The 19342-nt window shown below is 37.8% G+C and overlaps 1 protein-coding gene across 2 annotated transcripts in view; it reads right to left on the bottom strand.

Annotated features, from left to right (window-relative positions):
* Nucleotides 1-17546, bottom strand: part of LOC146456151 (uncharacterized) — a 29714-nt gene extending 12168 nt beyond the window's left edge. For both annotated transcript variants that reach the window (XM_085093293.1, XM_085093294.1), the window contains exons 1-10: nucleotides 17238-17546; nucleotides 14069-14146; nucleotides 13477-13590; nucleotides 11994-12050; nucleotides 10936-11050; nucleotides 9930-10090; nucleotides 9371-9453; nucleotides 3021-3146; nucleotides 2408-2480; nucleotides 642-750 (exon numbers count right to left, since the gene is read on the bottom strand). In XM_085093293.1, the coding sequence (XP_084949419.1) occupies nucleotides 642-750; nucleotides 2408-2480; nucleotides 3021-3146; nucleotides 9371-9453; nucleotides 9930-10090; nucleotides 10936-11050; nucleotides 11994-12050; nucleotides 13477-13590; nucleotides 14069-14146; nucleotides 17238-17309 (988 nt within the window). In that variant the 5' untranslated portion in view covers nucleotides 17310-17546. The remainder of the gene's footprint in view (nucleotides 1-641; nucleotides 751-2407; nucleotides 2481-3020; nucleotides 3147-9370; nucleotides 9454-9929; nucleotides 10091-10935; nucleotides 11051-11993; nucleotides 12051-13476; nucleotides 13591-14068; nucleotides 14147-17237) is intronic.
* Nucleotides 17547-19342: the final 1796 nt, after the last annotated feature.

The following is a 19342-nucleotide window of genomic DNA, read 5'->3' as shown; positions in this document are numbered from 1 at the left end:
GAATTTCTTTCCGAGCAGAGCAGTTTCACGTCCTGTTTTGGTTTGTTGTTGTAGTTTTAACTTAAAGGTAAAGCCATATAATAAATCCTTTATTGACCACATTTGTTCGGTCAAGATGGCTGGATATTGGCCTTGTTCTTTCTTTGCGTTTTTATGGACCTTGACTTCGTCTGGGTCCATAAAAACGTAAAAAAAGAACGAGGCCAACTTCCAGCCATCTTGACCTCATGCTTCCAAGGTCAATAACACGTATATACTAAAACAACTAGTCACCTCAGTTTTGCTGAATAGTACATATTTACCTCCCAGACAATGTACTATCTACCTCCATTTTGGTGAATAATAATACTGCTAAACTTATACACGATGTTGGGGTTCAAAGGGTTAACTACTAGACTGTTAGAATTGACACCTCTAAGGGTGGAAATGAACTTGAAATGAGGCCATAGAAGGAAGTTTTTGGACTTGTAAGGTTTTCTTACAAAATTTCCTCCAAGCACTGACATCACTTTCACATAGTAGCCCCTCCCTCCCCTCCCACTCCACTCCACCCCACCCCCCCTTCCCTTAATTTCCCCTCTGGGCTACCAGGTCAACTGTTCATGCAAATCACCTAGTTGACAAAGACTGTTTATTGTCACCTGTGGTGCCTTCTTGTTCCTCATTTAATACTGGTAACAAGACAATATCTTTTTCTTGGCTTTTGACAAAGTACTTCATTAATGTTGCAAGATTTGGAAATGGTTTGTCCTGTAACAGCAAAAAAGGGAAGAAAAGTTGGCTACAACTGAACAAAGATTAAATAAGCAGTCCTAGCTGTTCAAAGAGTTGATAACTTTCATTTCATCCTCAAAATGGTAACCTGTTTGCTGCATTAATATTACAGCAGATAGGTTACTATTCTGGGGATAAAACAAATAATAAGTAAACTTCGTTGGAGTACATTTTATCCATTGGATAGTGTTTTATGAAAGTTTTGCAGTACAACAGTCATTATTGTCGATTCCTGAAAAAATCCATACCCACCCCATGGAAGGTCATCAGAAATTCTTAGTGGGAAGGGAAGGGGGGTCTTAGACGCTAAAACAAAAAAACCTTCTGTAGAGGGAGTATGGATATTTTCTGGAACTGCACATTGTATAAATAATTATTAATGCATTCAATGGAACATGATGCTTGGCAGCCCCATGGGGGCTTCATTTGGTACTGTAATGTGGTAGACAATAATATCTTATTCCTTTGTTGGTGTTTAATCTTTTTGACTAATGGTTCCATTGTAGCATTCTGTGACCGTCTAGCTGCCACAATGATGATGATGATGATGATTATAATTGAAGGGTTTTATGCAAAACTATCGTAAGTGATGATTTTGGCCATTTTTTTTAATGTCATCTAAATGAGCTGAGAAGTTTTGCATGTGGCTTTTGATTTAATAGAAAAACATTGCACTGTATTTTTATTATAACAACAATACTTTATTTTCAAAGCGATTGTCAACCAACATTATTGTCTGTTACCGGTAAGTGCTTTTTGTGACTAAGAATAACAATTCAATTTACAGTAACTCCATTATGATATAATTTACAACTATTCCAAAAGACAAATGAAGGTTATGATAAATATTAAATAGTTGTAAAACTTTATGTTTTCTTGGTTGTTTAAGCAGTAAATAATTACATTAAATAAATGTCTCAGTTGCTATTAATATTGCTATATCATTATGTCTCGCTTTGTAAAGTACAGCTTTGCACACTGGCTTAGCACTAAACACTACCTACTGTAGGTACAAAATACAATCTACAAGGTTCAGAGTCAAATGGACCTTATTCGCTTCATTATCTTTGTTGTCCCATCACAGATCATGTGATGGTACTCTAGGGAGAAGCCTTTTATAGAATTGGTCATATTCACACTGGCATGCATTCTTTACTTCCAAAAAGACAAAGAATTGATTCTCCTGAGAACATCACATGGTTTGTAATGGCACTCAGCATACATCTAGCAAATAACGTATTTGCCTTTAGTTGTGTGACTCACTGCAAAGTTCTGTAAAGTTATCCTCCCTCCCACAAATTGTCGTTCCCTGATGGTAGTAATTTCTAAACAAACTTGGGGCCGCCTATCACAGTTATCTACCCGTGGGCCAGTGGCTGGCTGCACAATGCATCTAAAGATAAGTGGAAGTTCTCTGTAGTCCCTCTCTGCATACTGAAGGATTTTCTCAAGTGCCATATTGGATGACTTGGTTGGAGACAGTTTATTGAGAATAGGTAACACAACAACAGTGCAAGAAAATCCTTTGGAATGCAGGCAACAATATTAAGACACTTTATGTAATGGGCTCAGGTCCTCAGAACACATAATAAATTATACCTTGATGCCTTTAAATTTTTATCTAGCTACCCACCTCGTGCTGTTTAATTGTAAGGTTTCCATCAGGTGATGTTTCTATTTTGTGATGCCGACATCTGTCCCTGTGTCTGGAAAACAACCATTGGGACTCTAACCAATGTTTTATGAGAACTTAAAACTTAGCTTCAATTCCAACACCACATTTGGTCACTCCTAAATTTAGAGCCACATTAAATAATAGTTTGTCTTATAGAGGAAAAAAAATACTGCAGGCTCACCAAGATGAAATTGGGTCGCTTCATGTCCCCAAACTTTCAGTTGCAACAAACTTCCAGATTGAACGTTCTCATGTGAAAGAGTCCACTCCAGACCAGTGCCTCTTCATCTAATAACAAGTGAGGCTGCCATACTTTGTATGGTCAATGTCTCTGAACTTAAGCAACGACAACAGCGACATACAATCGTGACTACTAATAATCAAAGATTAGAGAGCGTGTTCTTTTTATGTCAAACGCAATTATGGATACACCTCCTTCTAGTTCAGGGATCACAAAATCTCGACCCTGCTGGGTGCCGCATACCTTTATAACCCACCCCTACTATTTAAAACAAACAAGTAAATAAATAAATAAAATAATAATAATAATTTAATGTAATACAGTACTTACTTTAAGGAAAGGGTGTAAGCTCCTGGTTTACGATTTGTCTCACTGTCACGGACTAAAAATCTCCCAGGACCATATCCTTCCAGAATTGTCTCTGCCTGTTTTCTTGTTATGCTTCCAAAATACCAACTGAAATGATGTCACACACTTGCATTGGTGGAATTTGTACCAGTGTAGTGTACATGTTGTGGTTTAATTTTTGTTTTGTTTTTTTTGGTTTAAAAATTTTCAAACCAGTTTAAGTTTTATTTTCCTTTGTGCAGTATTCATTACCATAATCTGAGACTACGGGAAGTAAAAATCAAAAGTTGGTTAAAAACAAGATGCCTGGAGGCATTATGATTAGGGGGAGCAGGGATGGTGCAGTGGTGAGAGCATTTGCCTCCCACCAATGTGGCTCGGGTTCGATTCCCGGACTTGGCATCATATGTGGGTTGAGTTTGTTGTTGGTTCTCGTCTTTGCTCTGAGAGGTTTTTCTCCGCGTACTCCGGTTTTCCCCTCCCCTCAAAAACCAACACTTCTAAATTCAAATTCGATTTGGAAAGTGTCCCCAATTAGTGCTCCGTGCTAAATACATTGACACGTAAATAAAGTGATTTACTTTTTTTTTTAATCACGCAGGATGTTTTCAATTGGTACTTGGTCAATGTAAGCATTATCTTTAATAATTTGAATGGCTACCCACAGTCACAATCTGTTTAAACTTACAAATAACACTCAGTCTCCAAAAAATGATAACAGAATGTGATTGAAAGTGAATGCATGAAAATTGATATATTTGAACTGCAGAAGAAAGAATGAATAAGTGAATGATCATTGCGGTTATATACTTAACAAAATCGACGGCAGTTTCCTATGGTCTATACTCTTATAGACCATAAAATGACGTCAAAAAATGTTCAGAACTCAAGTAGAACCACGAGCTGCAGGCGAGTGGTTTCACTACCAAGTTTTGGACATTTTATGGCGTCATGTTATGGTCTATAAGAGTATAGACCATAGAAAACTGCCGTCGATTTGTTTTTTACAATAACATGGAAAAAGCACGAGCGGAATTGGCTATTTTTTTCGTTGAGAAAGCGCGCGCGTTACATCTGACGTCATTTTTATTGTCTGTACTCTTATAGACAAAAGCTAAGAGCCAATCAGCGCGCGGGAATTTGGACAGTTATTGTAAAAACAACTTTAGAAGTTGCAGAAAGAAAGCCTGAAAAAAATTCCAAGCTTGAATGGATTCAAACCCATGACCACTGTGATGCCAGTGCAGTGCTCTACCAATTGAGCTATCACGCCGACTGGGAGCTGGTCATTTTGTGAATTCCTATTATACGGGCTCATAGAGGTGATGAGATGAAAGTAAATATAATGAAAATTCCCATTAAAGTATTTAAAGATGTTTCAGTGTGAACAATTAAGAGCGGCTGACTGAGAATATCGAGAACTCGCGGTCAAAACTGAAATTTCGGATTTCCTCATATTTTGTCAGAAGAATCCCTTTAGAGAACTATTTACGAAAATGACATTAAAACTTTCCAAAGATTTTTCGTTTTCGAGAATTCCGGCATAATGTGAAATGCCGTGATCGCGGCGCAGCCGGCGTTAACTTTTGACGAGATTTGGTGCATTTTCAAATCGCTCGGGAAGGAAGACGGCTTAGCGTATTAAAACGATCTTTTGAAGTTAAGTTAGGCATCCTTCTGAGAATACGGTCTTAGGAAAATATTGCTGGAGGATTCTTATTTACATGCAGTTTTCAAAGTCCGAAGAATCCTATTTTCAGCATTTTTGTTGACACTTGAAATTGTGGAAACTTTGCGGACAAAATTCTTTTCCTGGTACATCGAAATTTACAATGAAAGTTACAGTAACGCAAAGCTCTATTCTTGTGCTGAAACATATCAAAAATTCAGCTTGGGTAATTGAAAAGCCAGCCTATGACGGAATAAAACACATAGGGAATTTTTGACATATTTTTTCAAAAAATTCCTGTGGTCACGCAAGGACAAGATGACATGTTTCAATAAATTATTGTTTGTATGTTATTTTTACCGGAGAATTATAAAATTCTTGTTCCAAAACTAAATCTAATGATCTTATAAGTTTTGAATTGTTTTATATACCTTAAATAAAATAAGTCTAACTAGGGAGTGAGATGTAACCCCAAATTTGAAAAGGTCAAAGTGTCATGTCACCTCTCTGCTCGTCCAGATCTCAACCAATTTTTTTTCATTGTCACATGGTGCATCTAGAAGTACTTCTAGAACCAAGTATTTATGATATATCTTACTAAATAAGAACTTGTTTCAATAATAAAGCTAATAGCAGGCGTTAAAACCACTTTTGGGTTTGTGAAGCTGTGCAAAGCAGGCACGTTTTCTAGATCACAGCCTGTCAGCAACATGCCGACTGTTGAACTCCTCGCATGTGAACACTTGAAAATGAGGAAATAATTCGAGGCAAAATCTTGCCCTGGTACATCGAAACTTACAACAACAGGTATGCTTGAGGTACGATCTGTTATTTTACTGCAACATGTAAGAAATCTAGTTTAGGGTATAACATTTATAGTCAAGTGTTAACAAAATGGTCAGTCAGTGGTCAGTCACGCAAGTACTAGTTAACGCATTTGAAATACATTTTATAGTTTGTATAATATATTTTCCCGAGAGAATGACAAAGTTATCGCTACAATACAAAATGTAATACTCTTAACAGTTTTTCGTTGCTGAATATTCCTATACAAAAAATTATTCACAGTTAGAGTGAGTGATAACTAATGCCACAGCAAAATTCGTAAAGGCCGATTGCCGTGGCATATAACGCAACGTCAGAATGATGGACAAATTTCATTATTGTACTTCACGCAACTAGTACGTTTTTCACTAAACAGAAGGGTGACAATCTGCTCAGTTCTTAAATGAATCTGTACGAAACAGCGACACTTTCTACCTCACAGTCGATAGCTAGGGTTAATGACATGTTTACGTTTTTACAACTACAGTGTAGTATCCGAGTTGTATTTGCCTGCCGCTTCGATACCGCTGATATGAGATAAAATTCCATTTTGCCCGGCGCTTTGGCATATTTTCGAGTAGAAGATAGATCACCTACACGTGGTATTGCTCACTGAAGACGAAACTTCCATCAAACAAACGTTGCGGTATTTTCATCTTTTTCGCACTGAGGAGTTCAACTAACCCGTGTAGTCTGTTTGTCTGTCTGCCTGTCAATAAACAACCTTTACCATAGCTAATTAAACAGCATTTTCTGAGTCTTTTTGAGTATTTTCTTCCATAGTAAAGAAAATAACATTGATTTAAAGCTGGTTACAACGCATTCAACTTGTTAATAGATATATAAGTTTGCTGAAAATAATCCCTAGATCCCAGGCGCTTGCTTTTTCCAACTGGCCCTCAAACAATCTTGAGTGAATATGACATTTAAAAAAGAGGACAATGAATGAAGTTAATGCGGGGAGAAGAGGAAGCGGGGAAACTATTGTTTTATCTAAGAGGAGGGTACCATGTGGTATAGAGACACAATACTCTGGTCTTAGAAGGAAAGGTGACTGATAAAACTTAAAAAAAAAAAAAAGAGAGAAAATAATATTCAAAATCCGCTATGGTCTCAGCAATCATTCTATCGCGGTGGCTACTTTAATTTGAACGAATTTTGAATCTCCTTCAGTACACACATACCCTTGCACGAAAAAGGTATTCAACAATAATCCGAAGTATTTCTGCACTACAGATGTCATTTAATAGTAACTGCAGGTTTCTCATGCTCACAAAAAAAGCAAAGCAACATGCCGTACCTCTAAGGCCTTTATTCGATTCACCAATGATGATGATGATGATGATGATGATGATGACGACGATAATGGTGATGGTGATGATGATGATGATAATGATGATGATGATTTTAGGGCTTATTCAGGCATACATGAGTTTCGCGAGCGCGAAGACGAGCAACGCTTGCGGAATGCTAGTCACGCAGATTTCTCCCTCTCGGCCCCTTCCGACTAAACTAGACGTCTTAACTAGATGTGTACGGTCTTCGTTGGCGGTAGCCTCCCACGCAGTCGTTTTGAGGGGACTCGGGGAGGAGTTAATATGAGTCCCCTAAAAACGACTGCGTGGGAGGCTACCGCAAACGAAGACCGTAGACATCTCGACGGCGCGGGCCGGATGGTCTGATTGTTATTCAACTCATCCTTTCAGAATATCAAATTCCATCAATGTAAAGACTGTTGTTCTTGGGTCATCGTAGGTTGATCAGAAATATCACCACTGTTTGTATTCCATCAATGTAAACTCAGTAAACTTAACTTCATATGTTCAATCAACAACATCAGATGATCGATAACTTTACTAACATGCGCGCGCGAGGATTCATTACATTTCACTGACAGTTTTGTCGTCAGCAAACACCTTCCTGGCGTTGAGACCTGGATGACTGGAGATATCTTTTTGGCATTCACCCAAAGAAACGCAGGTTGCTGTAATAGTACGAACTTTGACCGCAACCGGACTCGTCGTCTATCAAGGACGAAAATGAGCAAGGAGCCATAAATGCAACCGAAAATATATAAAAACTGCAAAATATGACATCGCGGAAGAAGAAATACAGTTTCTAGTATCGAGCAAACCACTCCAAACCAAGAACGCACATTGCTATTTATAACCATTTTGCGTCATTGTTTATAAATAGCAAGTTTAAAATAGCTATGTGCACAGTGATGGCCATAATATGCAAACAACCTTGGTTATTTTCTGGTGCTCTTCTATCCGGATCGGACTGAGAAGGGTGGACTATTGCTCGCATTAATGGGGATGGTTCATTAAATGCCTATTTTGCAGGCATTGGAACGGTAAGTGCTCATTTAAATATATTATAGCCGCAGTGTAGCCGTTAAAGATAATATTATGGCCAGCCTTGCACTAAAGTGAAAGCATGATTTTCTCTACCGGCTCTGATATCTCAGTTCTGTTTATGATATATAGTCTAGGACCTGCAAATTAAAAACACATACCTTGTTCTTCAGCTTTTAGAATTCTCGTCTGCCTCTCACGACATTTTATTGACAGTGAGGATGAGGTGCATCTTTGACAAACCTAGGATTTATAAAAACTGCGACTTTTGCGCAACTTTTCTGAACCAAAGCCATTTTTCACGCAAGTCGATTAGTAATTTAATGAAACATCATCGCCTGTTGGGGGTTTCAGATACATTTTGATATGAAATATTTACTGATTTTGTTTCGTATCCTTCGCATTGTTGATGCTGGCGTACCGAGGAAAGCGTGACACAACACCTGAACGTTTCATTTTTTTGTTTGCGATCGGTGATCACCTACTAGGAATGAAATTATTTTTTATAGGGATAAACCCATCAACACATGAGATTTTGTCTCCGAATAACAACTTAATTTTATTCCACCAGAACTGAAACATAAACAATAAATTTATTTTAAACTTATTTTAAAACTTGTCCTTGCGTGGCCACTGCCATTTTTGAAAAAAAAAAAAAAATTAAAATTCCCTATGTGTTTACTTCCGTCAACACTTGGATTTTAAATTACCCAGGCTGGATTTTTTATATATTGCAGTACATGAATAGAGCTTTCCTAAAGTATAATACTTGCTTCAAATTTCGATGTACCAGGACACGATATTTGTCCGCAAAGTTTCCACAATTTCAAGTGTCAACAAAAATGCTGAAAATAGGAATCTTCGGACTTTGAAAACTGCATGTAAATAAGAATCCTCCAGCAATATTTTCCTAAGACCGTATTTTCAGAAGGATGCCTAACTTAATTTCAAAAGATCGTTTTAATACGCTAAGCCGTCTTCCTTCCCGAGCGATTTGAAAATGCACCAAATCTCGTCAAAATTTAACGCCGGCTGCGCCGCGATCACGGCATTTCACATTATGTCGAAATTCTCGAAAACGAAAAATCTTTGGAAAGTTTTAATGTCATTTTCGTAAATAGTTCTCTAAAGGGATTCTTCTGACAAAATATGAGGAAATCCGAAATTTCAGTTTTGACCGCGAGTTCTCGATATTCTTAGGCAGCCGCTCTTAAAGCTTTTCGCAATGTTCTTTGTTTGAACATTGTATTTGATCCTGAAATTTTCAAGTTTTAACACCACAAATATTTTACAAATATATTCACATGCGGTCTGATAAAATTTTTCATGTTTTTTAATACATTTTCTCACGTTAAAACTGCGGCTCACTTAACTTGCATCCTGGCTTGCAGAACTTACATGACTAGCTGGCTTGCATATTAGGCCGACCCTTCAACTGTACAAGAACACACCAGAAGGAGCTACTTCTAGGTTCTACTTACGCTGGTTTGTCGCCTGGAAACTCATCATAGAAAGGCTCTGGTGTACTTTCTGCTCCCTCTGACACAGGCTGGCGACTCTCAGGCTGACAAGAATATATACGTAATATACATTCCAACAAGTTAAAAAAATGATAGTCTGAGTGTAATAAACAATTCTTGTAAATGTCCCAGCCACATCCAAAAACTACATTTTTAACCTCCCATATATGTGTATACCCATGATCTCATAGGAGGATACTCCAGTATGGTCCTACACTCCATATGCAGACTGTTTAATCCTTAAACTTAACAAACTTAACAGTTTTTTACTTCCATATTCTGCAAACTGTGTTGTTCACGTAGCTCTTGGTATGGCTTCTTGCATGTTTATAATACAGTCAACAAATGGTAACTACATGCACTAGAACAAGTACCCAAAAGGGCAACAGATTCTCTTCAGAAAATGAAGCTTTCAGAATGAGGCATTCAGAAAATTCTCTCACGTTCTGTAAGAGATAATAATATTCTGATCTGTAGCTGTCGTCATTCATGTAAGCCAGTACATGAAATAATCTCTCACCTCTTCCTCAACACTTTTTGTCAAGCTTTCTTTCCTGCGCCCCCATATTTTTTTACAGTGGCTGCTAAAGGAATTGTGTTTCTTTACAAATGTTTTCTGCATCTCCTCGTCAGTCACCTCACAAGCTGCATCTGTCCTTACATGTATGTTAAACTCTGGAACTGCATGAAGCAAGTACAAAAGAATACTTCAATATGTGTAAGCTTGTAACAATTGAAGGCCTGCAAGGCTGTTGCCTAAGAACGAGCCCTCAAGGCCGAAAGCTGAGAAATTAGGAGCCCAAAATGTGGAGTGTTGCAAAAAATAAATTTAGGCACCCAGAGCATTTTTGGGGGTGTCCTAGGTTACCAGGCTCCTGCTCTAAGGCAGTAGCCTAGAGTTGATTCTGGGAAAATGAAAACTACAGCTGTAAGACAGATGAGAATCCTAGTCATTTGTTTGTGTTCTTTAGCTTTGGTTCAAACAGAAAACAACAGAAGTCATTCATGCTGTATCTAAAGCATTCAGGGTGAATTTTTGACTCACTTAATATTATTTGCTACATTAATTTTTGTAAAAAAAAATATGTCAAATACATTTTAAGAGATCCTGAATTTGAAGCATGTGCCACAAAACTGCTGAACTAGTGAAACTCAAGGAACCAATTGTCGACTTTTCAGTTGCCTGTTTGGAGGCATTTTGGTAAACTTCAGAGATGCTGACAGAAATACTGGGAATTGCAGAATTTGCTTTACTGTTGTGAGTTATGAATTGAGAAACACCACAGACTTGGCGATGGACTTGAAATGAAAGCACAAAATTTTGCTTTCCCTACAATCAAATTCTTCAGCCAAACAAACTGAAACCAAGCTTGTGTTGGTGTATGTACCGAATTGAAAATCTTGCAGTGTAATGTTGCATAGACTTTAATCCGGATAATGTAAATTAAAATACAGCTGTATAAAAATGTATTTCACTCTTAACACACACTGTAATAGAATAAGAGGAGCAGAGAAGTTTTTCAAACCTTCAGTGTAAGTGTTACCAACTTCTCTCTCTCCTGATGATTTATTTGTTTCAAGGCCAACTGGTTTTTCACCGGGGTCTGGATTTGCAACAAACAGAGGTGGTGGGGGTTTTCCCTGAAAACAAATGAGTAAGAAATCTTCAACAAATAAAATTATGCTTACATGTACAGCATTGTAGCTACATTATACAACTGTTTTACAGCATGCATGATACAGGAAAGTATCACCACAATAATATATTAACATGTTATTAAAAAGACTGTGCCCTGAGTCTGCCATAAGGCCCTCCGTCTGCAGCCAGCTACGGCCTTTCATCAGACAGTGGGAACAGTTTTTACCTAGAAGCGGCCCTACCTTCTGGTAAATAACCTAAAATGTGTATGTAATACAGTTATACACTTAAAATATAAAAATATCACCACATATATCAAAACAATATGCGAACTGCTGAGGAAGCTATCAAATTGTCTTCATTTCGTACATAATCTATCAAAAAACTCCTGACAAGATTTTTAAGGACAGTTTCTACTTCTTTTTGCCTTGTCGGTCATCATACTTTAAAAGTTCAACTGAGAATAACTGATTTGAAGAGTTACTATAATCATAAAATTACCGGAGTCAACAAAATCTTTCAGTTCAACTACATTGTACATGAATTTCTTCTATGTATTAATGCATGCACGCCAGTGAGATTTTCAGAGATTTTCTTTTGGGTTTTAGACATGTTTTAGCTTCAGTTTAGCCCAGTATCTGTCAATTAACTCAAATTCTCGTTTTCGATAAACTTTTTCCTGATAATGGTAATGTGCTGCAGCCATTTAACTGATAAAAGAATTTCGGAAAATGCATTTCAGGAGCTTTCTAATATGCACCCAAAAATTATCAGGGAAAACGATGCAACTTTTTCTGAGTCCAAAATGTTTGCATGCTTTGAGAAACACCAGAAATCATTTTCGGGAGCTTTTGAGGCCCAAAACGTTTTTTGGGAGTTTAAATGAGAAATACACACATGAAGCCACACACAAGAAACTATCTGAATAATAATTTTAAATTCTACCTTAGCGGCAAGCCCTAGTGTATGCACCCACTGAAGACGGAGAATTTCTGAACAAGCCTGAAATGTTGAATAAAGAAACAAACATTATACAATAAACATACACCCGAAGCACTTGTAAGGGGACAGAGCTCTACTTATGACCGCCTTCACAAAACCCCATTTGAACTCCCATACAAACTCTGTATTTACACATTCCCGTAAGCGGGCATTCTGTAAGTGGCCGCGGACACTTTCAGGGGTTACATTTTAGACTTCTCCTTTGTTTTTACATGTACATGGAAGCTCCTGTAAGCAGACACCTGAAAGGAAATCCCATTAGCCTCTGAATCTTATTTTAATCAATCAACCTCATATCGTTTGATTTTACAGCACACTGATTACAGTTATTGCCATTATCGCGGCTATGGCAGAAGACAATAAAACAACAAAAAAATAATTTAATGTATTAGTATTTTTTTGCATTCCCAATGTTTGTTAGCTGAGCAAGCTCTCAGAAGCGGCCATCTATCCCTTACACCTCTAGTGGCTGCATACAAGAACCATCCTCTTAAGCGGCCAGCTCCAGTTATGGACACCTTTTTCACGTTCCGAGGGTGTCCACTTATGAGAGCTCTCACTGTATAGTGATTCATTATTAACCTGAAAGAGCTCTATTAAACTTAAAAATTACCTTCAGTTGTGTCTTTAAAAAAATGTATCTTAAGGATGTGTACTCACAAGATAAAGTGATCATTCTCACATGTTTTCAAGACGATTCCACAAAAGTTACTAAATGTACACTGTACTCTGTTGCTTAGGGAAGGAGAAGAAGGTTTTATGACCCCTCCCCCCTCGGCATACTCTTGGAAATGCCAAAATCCAACAAAAACTATTGTCTCTGAACATGTACATGTACTCTTAGGGGGTGTTTACAAAAATGTTCAAAATGTGAAAACTCACACCGGTGCAAGTTTTGTACCGGTATGACATTGTGATTTCATACCGTGTTTACATGAAGGGACACTTCATGCCAGCCGACGTGTGTTTAAATAAACATATAAATTTTTGTGATTGTTACGTCACTTTGGATGGGATATCGAAAACTATGCATGCGCTACCTGTCCCAGACTCCCGGGATATGGATTTCACGCTGGGATGAACAGCCATACAGCCTTTAGATGACATCGGAATGAGGTTTCGTACCGGAATGAAAATTGCTCTCAATTGGTACAGTTACTGGAGTGAACTCGTACATGTACCTGTATGAGATTTTGTGCTGGTATCATGTGAGCGAATACAGAGCCACAAGAGGAAACCAGAGTGAACTCATACAGGAATGAAAGTCGTGCCGGTATCATGTAAACACCTCCTTAGACACACAGACAAAGTCTACTTATCAGAAAACAATAAATACTATGACAGAAGACAATACCAGTGTGTAAATACTGTTCATTTTAATAATAAAGTATAACTAAAGAAACAATTTCCATGTCATTGTCCTTACCCTTAAAAAATATTTCTTGCCGTTGTCTGCCTTGATTTCAAACTCAAACTTGCCTTTGCTGGTTTTTCCAAAAGCAAAGCTTGACTTGGGCCCAATGTCTACATGACCTTGAATCTGAAATAAATATTTCAATATTTGTACACTCAGACACTTCTACCTGTGTACAGTGTGTTATTACTGAGAGCACCAGTAGAGTGAGGATTTTAGTTCTAAACTTCTTTTTTAATAGTGATATTTTAGCATAAAATTAAAGTAACAACATATCACCCCTACATGTACGTCGTATTCAATTCACTGTTGTGTGCTTATGTTCTTCACAAAACCTTGAACTTGGTCATTTCATGTTGTTGTTTTGCTAATGACGGCAAAGAAATGCACAAAAATCGGGCCTTTCCTGGTGAGAGAAGGAGTGGGGGGCAGGGCCGGTGGAATCTGATTCCAGGTTAGAGACTAAAACTAGTCAATTAGCTCCATCTTACGGGGAGTGGGAAAGGTTAAAAAAAATCTGAGGAATACAGTGGGGAAAAAATTTGGCCACTTTAATAATAAGCCTTTACTGCTTTTTTGTTTAATTTGTGATATGTTCACTTACATTCTCTGTGATGCGAGTATTCTCATCCTTAAAGAAAAACAGCTGTGATCCACGAATAACAACCCAGTGTGCCACCCACTAAAAAATAAATCAATGAATTAAAACAAAACTGCAACATAATACCAGATCTTCTACATGTGGCATGATACACGTGCATGTATGCAATAATAATATTTTCTTGTGTTCCTCTTGCCCCGCCCTGAGTAGCTGTAGCTAGAAATGTATTGGCAGGGCAAGCAAGCCACTACTTAAATGTATGTTATATTTTTGAATAAACATTGATTGATTCGGGACAGTGGATAGATTTGACATACATGTAACCAAGCGACTGAACATTTACACATGCGCAACCCCAGGTCCCAGTCATTTTCATTTTTTTCAAGCATTTGACCTGCATAGACAGGTGAAAACCATACAAAAATGCCAGTATAGCCAAAATTATTTTGCTACGCTTTTGGCAAGATGAAAATTGTGACTTTTGGAAATGTATCAGTGTCAACACAGCTCGTGTGTTTTCTTCTATAGTCTCCCAGTTTGCTGTAATATAGCTAAAGAATTAAGGTGACATTTAAAGTTATCATTGTCATTGCCATTTCATAGGGATCATTTCCTGAAGTCTTCCCTCTTATCAGTCGGGTCTCAGCCAAGAGCTGAGCTTAGACTCCAAGGAATGCCAATTGTTGCAACGTCACAACTTTGATCGGAAGACAAGTATTATGATTATTATGATTATTATTATTATTATTATTATTATTATTATCATCATTATTATTATTATTATTATTATTATTATAAAGCAATGAGGGCCCAAATTAGTGGGTGATCAAAGCTGAATAGAAATACAAAGAACAGAAACTTTGAACGGAATTCTGAAATTCACGCTCGTTGACACTTAATTGGCATCTATTTCAATTCCCCAACAATGCTGTTTCTACATACAGCTGTGCATGTAAGGCTAATTCATGTTTATTGTGAATTCAAATATCTTTGTATTCTCAATGTATTCAGTATTGTGCAAGTGTCCTTCCCATCTTCTGATTTCTCTTCCACAAATAAAGTAGGTTTTCTTTCGTCTTGCACGTGTGACACAAAAAGACAATGAACTAGCAGAAACAACACAAATTGGCTATTTAGCCACCTTAACAAGATTTAAAAATCATTTTCAATAAAAACTGAATCAGTCATTACTTATTTCTTTTACAGCTAGTCGCGTACAATGCTTTATTTATTTTTAAACGCGTCAACAGTTATATTTAATGGTTTTCCATAGAGTACACTCATCAATTATTCACAAATAATTTATCTTTCAAAAGTCAAAGATAGCAACTGTAGCTGGGAAGCTCGCTACTTGTCAAAAACACGCCAGTAAACACGTATTCACAGTCGATCACAGTTGAACATCATTAGTAATTCTAGAAAGCACTAAATTCACTTCGAAAGAGGTGCGGTATCTTCTAAATACTCTTGACATTGGCACAAAAAGCAATGGTTTACACCGCGATGCCGAAAATGTGATATAGTCAGGTCGGGAAAAATACAAATTAAAACAAGGAGTGAAACACGGCGCTGTTGACTCGAGGTCGATTCCAGCAAGCAAATTTTATCAGCTGATATCTCGACAGGTAACCATACTGTTACAGCGAAATTAGAGAATTAGAGTTAAACGATGGCGTAAAAGGAGCTTTTTCAAATTAATGTCTGTCATGAGGACGAATCGATTACGTCCGGGCGTAGGAAATCCTTTGAAAGGTAAGTCTTAAAATAACATGCCGATTCTTATTGAAATTTCCACCACACGAAAACAAATGCGTGACATTTTCAAGGCATAAAGGCTACAAGATATTAAACTCAACTGTACGAAAAGAACCTGAGTGTCCATCAGCGAACTTGAGCCAACATAGAAGATAGCATAATTGAAATTCATTATCAGCTTAGAAGGCCACAAAGTCGGTGAATCGAACATCGGTATGTGCAAAACTAAAAGTGGCCGTTTCGCGATCACTACTGTAAAAAGTTCAACTTCAATTACCTTCGTTAAATCTTCTGCGCTTGTTCAACGACTTTCCAGGTTGACTGCAATGTTTACGGTGATGTTTACCATGCGTAAATAGCTAATAATGAGCTAAACCTGCTTCACCGAAAGCTTCCGCTAAATCTGACACCCAAATCTTGGCAGGTCCGCGTTGGTGATTTTTCGCGGGGAGGGGAAAGGGATGACGTCATTCGCTCGAGCATTGCATTGTCCCCTCTCCCCCTGAACAGTCACACAGCCTTTGTCAGAAATGTAACAATGTTTAAAAAATGAATAAGTAATTTTAAGGCGTTCTGTAGCTTGTAGACAATTGGAAATAAATACATCTATTCATGTTCGTGAAATAGTCCTCTTATTTGAAATCTAGATCTCGTACCCACCCCCATCTCGGAAAGTCGGACGATGGTCGTTCGGATAATAAATTCTAGAGGACGATAAGGTTACATTCCTGTCTTATATGTCCAGCAGTGATATGCCTAGCAAAAGTACATGATCTAAATTTACTGATCTGCACAGTTCACGCAACATCAGGGCAAAATATTTGGCTTACTTTGCAAAACTTTTGATGCTGTTTTCTTTAAAAACACATTGTTTGAATTGTTTGCGGTTAAGTTTGACACACGTGAAAGGAGGAACTTGACCCGCACTGAAGGGAAACTTATTATGTGCATATTTGGGAGGTATTTAGCCTGCCGTGAACATGCAAGAATTGTGACCTCAGATAATCTGTTTTCCTTCGTATTAGAAATGTTACTGTTCATCCGATATTTGCAGAGCGGTGCGGGTTTCCCGGGGGTTTAAACAGCTGAGTTATAACGTTGTAAATAACGCGTATATCAGCGAAGGTGTTTGCAAAGCTGGCAAGTGTTTCCTCTACGAAGAGATAATTATCAATAAAATAACATGTCACTCCAAACCTGCACCATTATTGTACAAAGTACTAAGCTGACATTCAAACCCAAAATCGGAGAATGAAGTAGTTGACTGACATGATAACCGTGTACCGAAGTTGAAACTCTACCTTCCAATTACTGAATATCTTGAATCCAAACACCGTTTGTACGTTGTGTTGTTAGCGTTCACACTACACCACCTCATTAACCTAATTACAGGACTGCACAAATGAGCAGTAATTACCTTGGACGATTCTTTGACTTCCAAGTAACCTTCCATGTATTTTACTCCTCTTCGACGTTCTGTCGTTTCCATAAAATCTGTGGGAGCTACACAGCTTCAACTTCACCCTTCACTGCACCGTAGACGTTGTTCAATCTATGCTGCGAGCTTTCCAGTCTCGAGCGCAAATTGCACCCTCTGCATCAATGCGAACTATTTTACTCGCCCCCTCGCCATCAAAGACTTAATTTTCATAACTTAAACTTCCAGTGCTTTTGTATGTACTAAAAGTAAAGATCTGAATTGCATCCGGTAGTTTGAAAGGGAAATTTGCTTGACGTAATATTGCTAATAGTTAAACAGGAAGTTCATCAAATGTTTAAGGGTAGGGTGGCAAAGAAAGATGGGAGGGGTGGGGGGATGGGTATTTAGCCGGCTTGAAATTACACGGCAGAATAATATGCGATTTTATTTTTATTAGTGAGGGGGATTTCAATATAGTTCGATACAAGTTTTTTATTAGGCTTATTAGATCGCGCGGAATCAGCAGGCAGGAGTCCATGACCTCCTGACATGGGTGATGTTTTTTTGCGGGATGGGACAAACACCTCACGGTGGAGGTACTGTTCATAATCAGGTCAGTTTGAAATGTCAGTTGTCTCCTATCCCTTACCCACAGGGAGCGCGGGAGATGTATCTCTCTCTGCGGGTTAGGGAGAGGAGACGGCTGACATTTCAGACAGACTGAGTGGTTAGTTTTATTCAACGCCTTACGCACGACAAAACACTTATTCCACATGCTTCTTGTAATTTCTGGGACGGATTGTATCAGAAATTCCTTTCCTGTGGACCAAACCTGTATAGAAGGCGTAATCGGGGAGGAGGACCAGCCCCCCCCCCCCACCCATTTTTTCTCTCACTTTTTCTCGCTCCGCCTCCCCCATCCCGATCACGCCGACTATGCTTGATACTGTGTGTTTGGATTATTATCAATTGAAATAATGTCGACTAGGTAAAAGTGCTTTTCACCGTTTGCTCTCTCTACAGTACATGAATTGGTGTATTAGCATAGCTCTCTAGAGCAAAGGGCAGTCACAAATTAAACTATAAAGTCGTTTATTCCTTTCACTGGGTCATCGCGATGCTAATGCACCGCATCGGAGAAAACATCACGTATGATGCGTACACAGATACGAGCCCATGACCATGTCATGGGCTCCTGGCACAGATACGTAAATAAGTCTAAATAGCACTTCACTGGCATCCTGTGAACAGGATCCCAAAGTGGGGTAAAATCCGCGAGCCGAGCGCGGTCTGGGGCTAATTTCATGTCGCCCTATCCCATGCCCACAGGCTGGTTCAAAGGGCGGATAACTTTACCCAGTGGATACGTCACTATCCAGTGGTAAAAATGTATACCAAACAACGTAACACTTCTGGCAAGTTTTCCACACAATCCCATTTAATTATTAAATTAAACACACGCTTCTACTCTATAGACAAATTATAGCGCTATAGGGAAATTCTTTGCACACATTTACTTCCCGCACAGCGGCCTTTCCAGTGGATAAAATTATCCGCTCTTTGAACAATCGGGACCTGGTCTAAAAAAAAAAAAGGCATCAGTACGGTTTGACAGAACGTAAAGAGAGTTTTCAGTCCGTATAAGGTCGGAAAATAACATCGACCACACCTTAAAAATCATCATTACCGTTATTAATCGACTAATCAATCCGTTTTGCTGCTGTCCTGTTTCGAAAACAAATTACCTCCAACCCTCTCACCCCCCCTCAAAAAAAAAAAATAATAATAATAATAAAGATTTATTATTTTATACTATTTTTATTGTTTATATTTCTTTTTATTTATTAAAATATATTATTTTAATAAAGATTTATAATAATAATAATAATAATAATAATAATAAAGATTTATTATTTTTAATAATAATAATAATAATAATAATAATAATAATAATAATAATAATAATAATAATAATAATAATAATAATAATGATAATAATAATAATTGAGGGAACACTGATTTTTCTGTGATGAAAAATCGGGCTAATTGGAGTAGACATCCTGGCCAAGAATATTTCAATTGGTTCTTGTTCTGTCTTTTCT

Source organism: Pavona decussata, unplaced genomic scaffold (genome assembly GCF_977016875.1).
Source record: "Pavona decussata unplaced genomic scaffold, jaPavDecu1.1 SCAFFOLD_260, whole genome shotgun sequence".
In the NCBI taxonomy this organism is placed as follows: domain Eukaryota; kingdom Metazoa; phylum Cnidaria; class Anthozoa; order Scleractinia; family Agariciidae; genus Pavona; species Pavona decussata.
Note: the sequence above shows the minus strand (reverse complement) of the source record. Positions and strands in the feature narration are given on the sequence as shown.